General features: G+C 34.9%; 1 protein-coding gene across 1 annotated transcript in view; it reads right to left on the bottom strand.

Moving 5' to 3' along the window:
- LOC135220521 (uncharacterized) overlaps window positions 1-15,903 on the bottom strand; it is a gene marked incomplete in the record, with an annotated part of 227,576 nt that overhangs the window by 80,656 nt on the left and 131,017 nt on the right. The window contains 1 exon segment of the mRNA XM_064257678.1: window positions 13,752-13,876. Coding sequence (XP_064113748.1) covers window positions 13,752-13,876 — 125 coding nt within the window.

Here is a 15,903-nt window from a genome sequence, read left to right on the forward strand (position 1 = left end):
ACCGACGCAGGGGAAGGAGCTGATTTGTTGCTGCCATCAAGTGCTCATGAAATTTCCACACTCTCTCTCTCTCTCTCTCTCTCTCTCTCTCTCGCTCTCTCTCCTCTCCTCTCTCCTCTCACTCTCTCTCCTCTCTCTCTCTCTCTCTCTCTCTTTTACTGAGATGAGAGATTTTTATGGTACATATATGCGTAATAAGTTTATTAATATTTTCAAATAATATAATAATAATAATAAAATAATAATAATAATAATAATAATAATAATAATAATAATAATAATAATAATAACTGTAATTACAACAATCATATGTGAAAGTATTTTACAAATACTACGATAATCTCTCTCTCTCTCTCTCTTAAAGCGATGTATGTTTTTTGGATGATGATTTACTAATTTTCAAATATCAATATTAATGTAAACAGCAATAATATAAATTCATTAAAGAAAATACTAAAGTGAATTAGCAAGATTTTAGTTTATAAATAAAAAGAATTATGTAAGAATAAAAGAAAATGCATTTAACCCCGTGTCTTGTTTTTGAACACATAGCCAGCTTGGTTGGCTGGGTTCCAACTGTCAAATCCAGTGGGGAGCGAGTGTTGCCATCTCCGGATCATTGAAATTCTCTCTCTCTTTCTTTTGCTGATATGAGATAATTTCTATGGTACATGTGTATGTTTATTATTATTTTCGCATAATAATAATAATAATATTAATAATATAACTAATCTCAAAATTCACATATGATAGTATTTTAAAGAAGTACAATAATCTATCCATTTCACTCTTTTAAATAAGGACAACCCTCTCTCTCTCTCTCTCTCTCTCTCTCTCTCTCTCTCTCTCTCTCTCTCTCTCTCTCTCTCTCTCTATCCACACGAGATACTAGCATGCGCTAGTGGTAACTCTCGCCCTCTGTTTGGGCTGGAAGTGTATGTATAAGTATATCTTTAAGGACATTACTACATTTTATGGTAAAATAATAATATACAGTACGTACTAGTTTACAAGTAATATTACGTTTAATGAGATTAAACAGTAACAATAAACATTCTCTCTCTCTCTCTCTCTCTCTCTCTCTCTCTCTCTCTCACACACGTATGTTTATTTGTTTTGTAGTGTAAATAAATGATTTACCTTATAACTAATTTTCAAATATTAATAAGATTAATTAAAAAATAGCAATCCCAGTCTTTTTATCCACTTGGAGGAACATGGGCGGGGGAATAAATGAGTTTGATATACGAATTGGTGGAGGGGAGGAAGCGGAGTCTAGGAGTTTCTCTCTCTCTCTCTCTCTCTCTCTCTCTCTCTCTCTCTCTCTCTCTCTCTCTCTCTCTCTCGCTAAGAAGAAAAAAAAATCTCATTATTATTCTCTCTGTCTCAGAAATAATTCATAATTTCACTCTGAGGGTCAAATATATGATGTGCCATTCATTGGTCTCTCTCTCATCTCTCTCTCTCTCTGTTATTTGCTGTACGGTATATATTTTTAATGGTACAAAATGTTTAAGATGACTTTAACATGATATTATATAACCTCAAAGATTAATGCAGTTAATAGGTTAGTATTTAGGTATATTTGAAGAGGATGATTATTAAAGGTATACATTTGGCATCTGAACTTTCAAGATAGGCAGTTATAAAGCATTTTTAGTGGTGGTTTTAACTATTCGCGGGTTTTAACTATTCGCCGGGGGTGGGGGGTCTGGTACACATCCCCGGCGAATATGGGGGGAACACTGTATATCCGTTAGGTAAATTGCCATACCGCTATATATTCTTGTTCTCTATAGAATTTCTGATATTCTGGTAGATTTTCATGCATAAATATATCTTATAATAGTTACAACCATTTTCATAAGAAATTTTCATGGTAAACTGAGGTGGTCAACAAATGACCTTTGCATTGGAGTAAGTTTTTTGGGTCAGATTTTTTTTTTGATGACTGCAAAATAATGTTCAAACATCCAGAAAGCCACCATAGTATTTTCATGCAAATCCACGCATTATTAGATAACTAAATAACACATTGAAAATTACATTCCATTCTTCCATTTCAGGTAGCAAATTTGGCCGACGCACTTGTCATGGTCGGGGGCCATTTACTGTACACCTATCTGTTAGGTAAGTTGCCATACCGCTATATATTCTTGTTCTCTATAGAATGTCATATTCTGGTAGATTTTCATGCATAAATATCATATCATATATAGTAGTTACAGCCATTTTTATGAGAAATTTTCATGGTAAAACGAATGACCTTTACATTGCAGTAATTTTTTGGGGTCAGATTTTTTTTTGATGACTGTAAAATCTTCAAACATCCAGCAAGCCACCATAATAGTTCTATGCAAATCCACCCATAATCAGATAACTATAGGACACATTGAAAATTACATTCCATTCCTCCATTTCATTTTGTAGACGTGGCCATCGACCTGGCCATCGGAGTAGGTGTCGGCTGCAGCCATTTTGTTGGCAGATCCGAAAAGTAAGTTACCATACCACTATATATTCTCTCTCTCTATAGAATTTGTGATATTCTGGTAGATTTTCATGCATAAATTTCATATCTTATAACAATTACAATGATTTTTATAAGAAATTTTCGTGGTGAAAATAGGTAAAAAAAATGACCTTTAGATTTGGCCCCCTGATATAACTGCTAACATCATCTTTGTCCAAATATTTTTACATAATTACATTCTAGGATATGACTTTATTCTATAAAAAAATTAGTAACTTCCTATTTCATTTACATACCAAAAAAATGTGATTTTTTTTTTTTTTGGGGGGGGCCAAAAAATTTACCCATTTTTTCTCTTTTCAGATTTTGACCTCTATGGGTCCGACACCTTTTCTGGCAGTCACATATTGTAAATCGTAGTTTTAGGAAGGATTCCCTCAATTTTTGTGTGTATATAGGCTATTTTGTATTTTTTGTAAGTATTTTCGTAAATTATTTTTAATATACTTATTTTTTACAAATATTTGTAACATCTAATTTGGAGATGGGTATTATTTATCTTTTCAGTAGTATAGTATTATCTTTAAACTGATTTTAGAAACTAAAATGTACAGCAAAAATGAAGTTAGTGATTTTTGGCAAATTTTCCTAGACACTCGGGTCGAGCTTGACCTGCACGCACCTTTAACAGGGTAGTGATATAGTGAAACCTATCCAGGGTTAACTCAATTTTGACCAAATTTTCTTCCTTCTAATTAGCATAAAAGAATATCTAGATACTTTACTTATTGAGAAAGGGCATTTTTTCATTATACAAGTGTGTTTTTAATACTTTGTGAATTAAATTATTTTTTTCGTTAACAGGTTGTTGTGGGCATGTTTATTGTGTAAAAAATATGTGATTCTGATTGTTATTTTCATACAATGTGTTTTTAATACTTTGTGAATTAAATTATTTTTTTCGTTAACAGGTTGTTGTTGGGCAGGTGTTTAAATTTGTGTTAAAAATATGTTATTCATGTTTATTGTGTAAAAAATATGTGATTCTGATTGTTATTTTCCCTTTATTTCGTTGTAATACAAGCTTTACATTATTTATCTTTTTATCAGCGTGAAAACAACAGTAAAATGTCTTCTTTCAAGACCATAAGTTTTGATTAAAATTATTTCTCTCAATTTTATGATTTTTATCTACGGTTGTGTTTGATGGCATAAGTTTACTGGAGTTTTATTCTTATTGCTGATGCACATTCATAACCATTAGTAGCTTGAACAGTTCAAAACTTGGTTTAAATATTTAACAGTAGATTTCCTTGCTGATCTTTGACCTACAGCGAATAAAATTATTACATAAAAATATATCAGTCCTATTCTACATAACGTCATAACGTAACTACGGTAATTGTTTACTTTGTAAAATGGATGAAATACAAGCCAAATTGATGTTATCCAATTTCAGGTTTTTCTCATTTGGCTGTTCATGGCTTTACACATTTACACAACAAGTATAACGTTAAAACAATGCTTTCATCATTCTCTCTTGCTGTTTTTGAAGTTATTTAACTAGAAGATGAGATAAAGTCAGGCTATTGTAATTTGGTCTCTCTCACTTCCTGATTGTGCCCTGTTGCCTGCACCCATTACGAGTGAAATTTAAAGATATTATCAAAATATTGTCGTATCAGTATGCATTAATTGCTAACCCCATCATAAAATCAGATTATCATAAGACGAATGATCATAACTTGAAAACTACCTGTATAGTACAGTGGTCACCCCGTATTCGTGGGAGATGCGTACCAGACCCCCTCGAATAGCTAGAACCCGCAAATAGTTGGAACCCCTACAAAAATACTTAAAATTACTTATTTTTTTATTTAAAATTCAGGAAAAACCCACTAAAAATGTTTACGGTACCTGGTTTTCAAAATTTTATCACAAAAAATACCGCGAATGTGTGAGTCTGTGAATCTGGAGAACGCGAATACAGGGGGACCCCTGTACTGCTAAATTTAAGCTGTATTTGTAGCTGAAACTGAGAAAACAATGACTATAAATTATTGTGCATCAGTAAAATGGATGAACCTTGACTGCAAATAATAGTGGAGAAAAAAAGTATTTTAATAAAAAATGCTGGGCATGAAATAATAAATTTTACAGTTCTTTTCACGCTGATAAAAGATAAATTCACAAAGCTCGTATTATGTTGAAACAGAGTAAAAATAGGAAATGGATTTGTTAATCATTTTTACACAAAAAGCATGCCACCGGCTCCATCTATTAACGGAAAAATAGCTAAATCTAGTTCAGAAGAATACGTATTTAAGTCATATTTCAACTTTAAAACACTTCATATAATTAAACATAATATTGTCCCATATAAATAGTTTCTAGAGATTAATTTATGCTAAATAGAAGCAAGAAAATTGCTCTGAATTGAGTTAAATACAGGAAAACAAACTTGAATCCATCAGCTGATTTTTCCAAACCAAAATATGATCTCAACAGTGCCATCTAGTAAAAAAAAATAACAACACTAGTTTCACAACAAGATGTATTTCAGTCATATTTCGACTTTAAAACACTTCAGATAACAAAATATAACCTTGTCCCAGACAAACAGTCTCTAGAGATTAATTTATGCTAAGTAGAAGCAAGAAAATAGCTCAGTTGAGTTAAATGGGGCAAAAACTTCTCTGTCAGCTGATTTTGCCAAACCAAAACATGATTGGTTTGTTTGTATTTTATAATACAATTGTAATACGATACTACATACAGTATTGTTGGATACAGCAAAGAAAAGGATAACTTCTTAAAAAACGAAGAAAAGTATACATTCTTTATGTTTGTATTTTATGAGGCGGTCTTGGCACTTGGGCTAAGCCACCAGTAACCAAACAATGGTCCTATGAACCCTACAGAGGGTAAAACCCAGTTATGAATATATTGAGCAAGCACCATAAAACCAAAAAGCTGGTAACCGATACCAACAGAGACTAGGGGCTGCCTGTACTGTACTTCAACAAACCCAATCTGGTATTACAACCACCTAACTTGCAAAATCTAACAGACTTAGATAGGGTAGACTGAGAAGAATTCATATTGTCAAAAACAAACCAAAATCCAGACGTTCCAATTTGTTAACCGAGACTAACTACCTCAAATTTCAGAGCATTTGTCTGACAAGAGCAGAATAACTACCGAATTTATCACTGTCTTACCACCACCCTCCAAAGAGTGAGGGTAACTATTAGGAGTGTTTGTTAATGATTATTTCAATTTTAAAACATGATGAACTTGTGCCAAGTAGTAGCAGATAAAAGCAAATGATAGAGGGTAAGTTTCATCTTAAAAGTACCAAACTGAATTACTAGTTAAGTACCATATGTTTTGTGTAAGAAGCATAAGTGAGGCCCCAGTGGGGTTCTAGTAACTGTCTGTCTGAATCACCAAATTCAATTGGTGAGTAATGGAGCAAACAGGAACGTTCCAAATTCATAAGGTGTGGACGTGGCAAGTTGAGACAACTGCACTTATTTTAACTAAAAATTTCTTAGTTAACACAGCATGTTTGCACAATGACACAAAGCATCATAGTGCAATCACTTGAAAAAAATTATACTTTCAATTAACAATGATTTCCTACTCTACTTTAACCAAAGCTCTTAGAATTTCAGAGAATGGGCTCACCCAATGAAACAAAATCTCTTACATAAATTCATGTTTTTATATGTTTGATCAGCAACTTTTTGCAGTTGTGTGACTGCTTATTCTGAAATACAGGTACAGTATGCACATGCATGCAGTTATTATTATTATTATTATTATTATTCAGAAGAAGAAACCTATTTATAAGGAACATGGCCACAGGGGCCACTGACTTGAAATTCAAGCTTCTAAAGAATAAAGTTTTATTAGAAAGAAGTAAGAGGAGGTAAAACGAAATATACAGAAAGTTATACTATTAATTAATTTAAAAAACCAATCAATAGTTATTAATTTGATAGCCATTGATAATAATGCATTATAATGGGCGGAGCATAGCATTAAGGTAGTAACGCATTGCATCTTCGCTTGAACTTCTCAAGTTCCAATTGCACGACATCCTCAGGGAGGCTGTTGCACAGTTCGACAGTGAGGCACATTTACTTCATAGTATAGTGGTGCTGCTGTTCAGCAAATCTGGTTGCCCTTGGCAGGAAAAGAGGATCAAGGACTAATTGTGAACCCAACATCTCAGAATTACTGAGCAATTGATTGCCAGATGTACAGAATGATACTTTCACTTTTAAAAAAAATCACTTTGTAAACTTAAATTTAACAATCCATTAGATTATGTAACTATATTGCAGTTAGAACATCTAAAACATGAGAAAAACTAACTACACTTACCATATTTTACTTGTAAAACCAATAACACAAAGTACAGGCGGCCTGCAGTTAACGGCGCAATCGCTTAGCGGCGAATCGGTTTTATGGCTTTCGTCAAAAATATTAATGAAAAAAATAACATTTATTTTAACGGCACAATTTTCGGTTAACAGCGCCGCTAGCGCTGTTAAGTCTAACGAGTACATATATTTGTAGATATACCGTTCAGACCATAAATGTTATGCAAATGATATTAAACAAATTTATTGCAAGTTATTACATAGGTATTAGTAGGGTATACTATATCCCCCTGATGCTGTTCTATGCCGAAAATATAGTTAAATACAGGCAGTCCCCGGGTTACGACGGGGGTTCCGTTCTTAAGACGCGTCGTAACCCGAAAATCTTCGTAAGCCGGAACGACATTGTTGAAAACATGTCCACAGGGAAAATTTCACTAATTTGCAATTTTTCTTAGGGCCGTATCTCTAAAATTATCACTAATTTACTTTTTTCATGTGCAACACTGTGTACATATTCACAAATTACTGTATATTTTCATTAAAATACAAGAGAGAGAGAGAGAGAGAGAGAGAGAGAGAGAGAGAGAGAGAGAGAGAGAGATTACATAAAACCATTATTAAATTGTTTACCATTGTATGGCATTGTTACTTCAGCTCCAATTGTCACTGGATTATGAGGTAGGGAAATTGATACAGAAAAAGATGAAGGGAAGAATTTTCTTTGAAATTAGTTATCGTATTATTACTACTTCTATTTTATTCTATTATTATTATTAATTATTATTATTATTTGAAAATATAATAAACACGTGCATCTACCATAAAAATCTCATCTCAGTAAAAAAGAGGAATTATCCTTACAAGTGAAATGGAAAGGTCATTTTCATCTCTTTAAAATATGATTTATTATTATTATTATTATTATTATTATTATTAAATAACTGAAATTATCAATAAACATTTTACATACTAGTACCATACAAAAATTCTTTCATCTCGGTGAGAGAGAGAGAGAGAGAGAGAGAGAGAGAGAGAGAGAGAGAGAGAGAGAGAGAGAGAGAGATAGAGAGAGAGTGTTTATCTCTCTCTGTTCTCTCAAAAAATACTTATAACGCTTCCAGCGAGAGGGAGGGAGGGAGTTACCACTATGACACATTATTATCTTGTGTGAAAAAAAAAAAAAAAAAAAAAAAAAAAAACCAGAGAGAGAGAGAGAGAGAGAGAGAGAGAGAGAGAGAGAGAGAGAGAGAGAGAGAGAGAAAGTTAACCTTAATTAAAAGTGACATGGATAGATTAGTACTGCTAGTTTCTTTAAAGTACAACCATCATTAATGAATTTTAGTAAGTTACAGTTATTATCTTATTATTATTATTTGAAAGTATTAAAAACAAATAGTACAAGTACATAAAAAATATCGAGTCCTCAGTAAATGAGAGAGAGAGAGAGAGAGAGAGAGAGAGAGAGAGAGAGAGAGAGGGGGGGGGGGGGAAATTTCATGAGCACTTGATGGCAACACAGCAGCTCTTCCCCCTCCTGTCACAGAACTTGATATATCTGACAGTTTTAGTACCTAGAGTTTTTAGAGAAAGGTTAGAGAAAGAAGACGGATTTCCTTCATTCTTCCAAATTTTTAAATATATAAGCTAAAATCTTACTAATTCACTATGGTATTTTCTTTAATGATTGATATTATTGCTGTATAAATTAATCATTAATATTTGCAAATGTAATCATTTATTTATCTACAAAAAACTATATCTTTTGTAGGAGAGAGAGAGAGAGAGAGAAGAGAGAGAGAGAGAGGAGAGAGAGAGAGAGAGAGAGAGAGAGAGAGAGAGAGAGAGAGAGAGAATTATTTTTATTATGTGTATCATTTCAACTTATTAAACTTACTAATACAGTATTATCAAAATTAATATTTGAAAATTAGTAAATCATTTTTGTATTAAATAAAAATGTATTAAAGTCATGAAAATAAACATCAAAATACACTAATTAGTGATTATTTTTGTCGGAAAATACAGAGAGAGAGAGAGAGAGAGAGAGAGAGAGAGGAGAGAGAGAGAGAGAGAGATGAGAGAGACGAGAGAGAGAGAGAGAGAGAGAAACTATGGTTTTCATATCCAAGTCTAAGTAGAGTATAAATGGATACTTTAAGTGAAATAATGTTTCAATGATATTTTGCTGTTTTGTATTAAAGGATATGTAAACTGTTTGAGAATGCGTTCCTTAATCCTTGACTATGGGGTTACCATCAGTTTATAGCGTAATAAATTAATTTTAGTGCGCCCTCCGCTCAGCACTAGTTCTGCGTATGAGGTATCGTTAAAAAGCATAAAAAACCATTGTAACCTTGGAATTTGCATTGTAATCTAACCAGAAACTTAGTTTTGTTATTATTACTGGAAGCAAGCAATAATTTTTTCATTATTTGCGCTTTTGGACTGTTATAAACTTTGCGCATTGCAAGCTAGTATCATTCGCTCGAAAACTAGTTAGATTACAACAAAAATTTTGAGGTTATGATGATTTTCGACACTTTTTATGTCGTATCATATGCGAACTAGTTTCCAAGCGAATGGATACTAGCTTATGATGTTCCAAGTTTACAACAGTTTTCAATATAATGCATACTATATAAAAATAATCATTCTTGTTTACAGTAATGATAAAAAACAAAGTTTATGGTTAGATTACAACACAAATTCAAATATCACAAAGTTTTTCAATGCTTTATAATGACGCCTCATATGCGGAACTAGTTTCCGAGCGAATGAATACTAGCATTAAAGTTCAAAGTTAGTAACCGTGTTCAAAATCGCATACTGTATGAAAAAATAATTTCTTCTTTACAGTAATAATAAAAAAACTAAGTTTCTGGTTACATTACAACACAAATTTGAAGGTCACAACGTTTTTTTTATGCTTTTTAACGATACCTCATACGCAGAACTAGTTTCTGAGAGGAGGGCCCATGAATTAATTTACGCTATTAACTGTAAGGTAAATTGACCAGACAACGACCTAGCCGGGTCAAGGACGCTGTGCAGCGTAACAATACCAAACAACGCCACTTCAATCGCGTGGTTGCCTTCATTTCGCTAGGTTGTGTCTTGCTACGTTGCTGAATTTTTAGCATTTTTCGTGCCTTTACTATGGCTCCCAAACGGCAGAGTACTTCCTCCGATGATAGTTCATCTAAGAAGAGGAAGGTCATCACCATGGAGGTAAAGTACAAAGTCGTTAAACGTTCTGAGAAGGGAGAGACCAACACCGAGATAGGTCGTGCTTTGGGCCTTAGCAGGACAACGGTGGTAACCATAGTGAAGGACAAGGAACGCATTCTCAAGCACGTTAAGGATGCTGCACCGATGAAGGCAACGGTGATTAACGTGAAGCAACGTAGCCAGAGCATTGTGGAAATGGAGAAGTTACTGATGATCTGGCTGGAGGACCAGAACCAGCGACGTGTTCCAGTGAGCCTATGTGTGATCCAGGAGAAGGCTAGAGAGCTGCATGAGGCAGTAGTGAAAAAGTATGGGGGAAGGCAGTGCTAGTGGTGAATTTTCCGTGAGTAGAGGTTGGTTTAACCGTTTTAAGGCTTGTGCTAATTTGCATAATGTGAAGCTGCAAGGTGAAGCTGCTAGTGCTGATAGCGAAGCAGCAGAAAGTTTTCCTAGTGGTTTGGCTGAAATAATTAAGGATGGTGGTTACACAGCTGACCAAATTTTTAATGTAGATGAGATGGCTTATTTGGAAAAGGATGCCCAACGTACGTACCTTTCCAAGGAGGAGCCAAGTCAGACCTGGCCATAAAGCTGGTAAGGAGCGACTGACTTTACTCTTTGGGGCCAATGCAAGTGGCGACTTGAAACTTACGCCCTTGCTAGTGTATTTGGCCGAGAATCCCAGGGCTTTCAAGGGCATTTTCAAGAGTCAACTCCCTGTCATTTGGAAGTCGAACAAGAAGGCTTGGGTTACCTTGATGGTCTTCGAAGATTGGTTCAATGACCATTTCGTACCAGCAGTGGAACGGTATTTGTCTTCGAAGGGTCTGCCTTTTAAGGTTCTTTTAGTTTTAGACAATGCCCCTGGTCACCCTTCAAATTTGAGCAACATGCACCCTAATGTGAAGGTGGTGTACCTTCCACCAAATAGAACATCGCTTATACAGCCGATGAACCAGGGAGTAATTGCTAACTTTAAGGCTTACTACCTTAGAAGGACAATACGCTCTGCTTTGAGGGCCATCGAAGGTAACAAGGAGTTGACTCTGAAACAGTTTTGGAAGGGCTACAACATCGCTGATGCAGTCAGGAACATTGCAAGTGCTTGGGACGAGGTGAAGACGACCACTTTAAATGGGGCCTAGAAGAAACTGTGTCCACAGTTTGTGCACAGTTTTGAAGGCTTTGACCAAGCAGAAGACGTCGAGACCATGACGAGGAAAATAGTAGGGCTAAGCAAGAGGCTGAAACTAGATCTGGAAGCTGAGGATGTTACAGAGCTGCTGGCATCCCATGGAGAGGAGTTGTCATCAGAGGACCTCCTTGAGCTGGAGCAGCAGATGATTTAGGAGGAGTTAGAGGTACCAGACCCAAAACCGAGGTCATTAACTGTCAAAGGCTTGTCAGAGGGTTTTACTCATCTGGAGAGAGCCTTGGCTTCTTTTGATGGAGAAGACCCTAACGTTGCCAGGTTTGACAAAATCCGCAGAGGGATCATGGATTTGGTAACTTTCTACAAGGAGACCCTGAAGGAGAAGCAGGTGAAGAAAAGTGTGCAGTCTAGGCTTGACACTTTCTTCCACAAGTCTCCAGTACCACCTCCCACTCCTAGTCCTGGTAAGAAATTCTGAACTCTCTTAATTTATTTTGTTTACATACTGTAATATAAAATGTGTTAATTTTTTAATGTACATATACTAAATGTTAGTGTATATTGTAACTTCATTAATTTTCATCATTTGTATTTTATTGCAGAAGTGGTGCCAAATCCAGATCCCCCTGTCATCTGTATAAAGCACACTGAAGTTAGGTATGGAATTCATCTTTTTTTAGTTTTTACTGTACCTAGTAATAAACATAGCTTTCTGAAATATACCTGAAATAATACATATAGAACTTCTATTACTGTACATACACATATGTACATACTACCCTGTAATTATCCTTATCATTGCAGGCTCCCTACACATGCATACTATCTCCATCTCCATCTCCCACAACCTAGCTAACAGCTTTGAGACTCACTAAAAGTTGGTAAGTATGTAAGGAATTCCTAACTAAGTTTTATACATATTATATCTTATAAACCACTGTATGGTATACTGTATGTAACTTACTATGCATAGAGGACTTACTACATATGTATTAATATAATATTTTTTGTACATTCCAGAATCCCAGAAACCCCTGAATGATGTAGGCTATGTGGCCACAAAAAACTTTGTCCAGGGTTACATAGCACGACAACTTTAAACTAAAAGTAAGGAATTATACATACATTCACTCTTTTTACTCTTGATATACTCTAATTTACATATTGCATTCAGGACTTTGTGTAGTATTTTGTACTAATTGTGTACTTTTACCTTCCAGAACCACCATTTTTGGATGAAAATAACTCCAGGTTGTACATAAAACTTCAGGAAACTACATGTAGTGTACCCAAAGGATTACAAGTAAGGTTTTTATAACTTTTTTTATTAGTTTAATACATTTTTCTGACGTCGTTCCGGCTTACGACGATTTTCGGGTTACGACGCGTCTCAAGAACGGACCCCCCATCGTAACCCGGGGACTGCCTGTACTATAATGTACTGTACAGTAAATTCTATAGTACTATACTGCATAAATATAATTTTACTTATTGCGCCATTGTGGGATTATGGCGCTGTTTGACTGGTCTAGGGTGCTGTTAACTGGTCTAGTATTCCGAAAGAAGGTGTGCGGCAGCCGTAGACATTAAAATCGCTTAGCGTCGGCGGCCAGGAATGGAACCTGCCGCTAACCGAGGGCCGCCTGTATAGAATATAAGGTTTTGGAGCCAGGAAATAACACAAATTCTGAAAGACTAAAACATTACTAAGTTCTCAGAAAATGTGTAAGAAGGTAAAAAGAACGATATATAAAAAAATTGATGCCAACACAATGTTTTCAAATTATCTTCAATAAAACAAAGGTAAAATACTAAAGAACAAAAAGTAGCTGGGCCCTTTCTCCCTGAAGGGGCAATATCCCCTTGGCAGACGGACCAGTAATTAACACAAACGATGACAAAGCAGAAAAAAAGGCACATCTACTGCAATTTGCATCTGTCCCAAGGCAGGTCAACACAGAAAACAAGGAAGGCCGTTTAAAAACTATGTCCTCGGAACTTCTGGGCTGAATAAATATGAAACAATATACAGATTCCTTGCTTTACAATCTGATTGTTTTTAACCGTTTTCCTGTTGGCACTAGAAGATTATCCTATTGCTAAGACCGAAGGTTTGTTCCGTGTATGAACAAAAACGCATTTGTTGCGTAACAAAAGCTAATAAGCTAAGATTCATTAAGTTGAGGCGCCAGTGTATTTCTCCTTAAAATTCAAACTGATTAGCATGTACAAACATTACTGATCAACTACAGAATATGTTTATTCCTTGATCAAAATCAACCGAAAAAAATCCCAAATCTTAAACGGTAAAACACTGCACCAATAGCCTCTAATATTCATAATTCCTAAATCATTCAAAATTATTTGATTCCCTATTTCAATATAAAATAAAAAATGGCAATGCATGCAAATAACCTTTACATACAGTACAATGGCAATGCAGTCAGAGCAGAAAAAGTTTAAAAATAGATGTATACGAAGGTAATCTGAAATTATACCATACCTTCTTTTTACACAGTTTGTCTGAAGAATCATACGAGGTTCTGGGACAACTACTGGTTCAGTAGCAACCTCCTCTTCTGATTCTGGGGGCGGAGGAGCGCTTTCACATAAGTAGATAGCATCATACTGAAATTGTATGCTGTAGTTATTTCTAATGAGTACCACTATAATACAATTACATTTCTGGTCAAAAGCAGCACATCTTAAAAACAATGAAATGTTGAAAAATTCACTAAAGAAAATTGCATTGAATTGTATATCTAAAAATTGAACAGGAGTCTTAATTCATTACTACAATACATTTAAAAGAAATATGTGTTGAACATAAATTAATCCTGATGCACTACAGATGCAAATCTTTAAATAGTTCTGTTCCATTAATGCAAACCAAATCTTCATCTATGCTCTTTCTCCAGGATCTCCTGGGTCTTTCTACTGGACTTCTTACAACTTCCATAACACCTAAATCTCTCACTAACTGCTTCACCATAAGTTACAGATGAAATCTGATGCAGCTACAAAAAGAGCTATCCAGCAATATATGTCGTTCCCAATTATGGGTTTAGGCAATGAGAATCAGCCAATCATCAAAATTCCAATACATGTACATATATGCAGATGTGTCCTTATGTCAGCCCCTTTCTTTACCCTACAGGGGATGGCAAAACATAATTAGGGTGGCCCAAGTGAAACTTCAAGAAGAGAGATTGCTCTTAGCTGTAAGTTGTAATGTAGTTTGTATATTTTTCTCTCCTTTACATAAAGTGGAAATGCATATTGTACGAAAGGAAGATATTGTGTTTTGTTGTATTTGCATTTAGTTGGGAAAAGCGTTGTTTGGTTATTTCATGCATTAGTTAGTAGGTGTGCACGTAATAGCACTTAAGTATCAGTCGTCGATTGTTTGTTGTTCTGATAGTAAGTCATACGTTTGTTATTGGTCAGCCACAACCATAAATACAGTCTTGTTACATTCCTTGTACAGTATGGTTGTTCGTACTGACAATGTCTCAATCAGTCACAGTTAAGTTTATTTTCAGACAACAAGTCCTACGATCTCTAAGTCATCATTGGGCTCTCCGAGCCTAAACCATTTTAGTATTCCCATCTTAAAAGTTCATATGGGGAATTTCCTTTAGATGATATATATCTAATGATGGCGAGAATTTTCCTGTAATGTTCCTTAGAAGAAAAACAATGAAGCCATGCTAATGCCAATCTCAGGCAATTCAGACTAAAAGTAATGAGTCTGCCATTTATAATACAGTAACAGTAAGTTAGTATCATTTATATATGCATTAATATAAACAATGCAATGTAATGTCTTGAATGTTATTTAGAATGAGTGAAGAAATCTGGGTGTCATGGTATAGAACTTAGGTCATAAGATCCCTTGTGATTTGAAATGGTTGTTGTATGAAAAAAACAGAATAAATATGTATCTGATTTTTTTTATTAGTTTAGGCAATTTTGAAACTACATATAGTATTTCGGAATTTGTTTTTTTAATTACGTATTATGATTTTATGTGCTTGAGGGTGAGGGATGGTTTAATATTCAAATACTAGTGTTTTTTTTTTTTTTTCATTGCAGTTAGGTAGATGGGAATGAGTGAGTTGAGGCTCCCCTTCACCTGTACCTAATGGTAGAATTACCAAGGGCACGGGCGGCGGCCAAGGCACGGGGGGTTCTTTATAATTCTGAAGCAAATTTACATTTATTGCCTTTGCTCTACTCTTGCCCACATTAATTCTATAATGTATACTTCCCCTCTCCTCTAACACTGAAAAAGGACCTTCGAACTTATAAGGTAAAAATGGACTTTCTCTCGAGACTAGTACTAAAACTTCATCTCTTACACACAAACTTCTCTCTTTTGCTCTAAGATAAGGTTTCTCTTTAATTTCCCCTTGACTTCCTCTCACGTTTTCTTTCGCTAAGTGCCAAGCGCTTCCGTTCTCCTCCGCTAGCTGCCAAACATCTCTTAGGTTGTTTTTATAATACTCAAGATTAGTTATGCAATCATCTCTACCCTTACTTCTAGGCAAAGTTCCGAACATATTGATAAATACATTTCCAAAAGATTCGCCTACTGAAGGAATATTACACAACTGAACTTTACGAATTACTTGAATCGGTTTCCCGGCAATTTG

Source organism: Macrobrachium nipponense, chromosome 2, assembly GCF_015104395.2.
Source record: "Macrobrachium nipponense isolate FS-2020 chromosome 2, ASM1510439v2, whole genome shotgun sequence".
NCBI classification, from domain to species: domain Eukaryota; kingdom Metazoa; phylum Arthropoda; class Malacostraca; order Decapoda; family Palaemonidae; genus Macrobrachium; species Macrobrachium nipponense.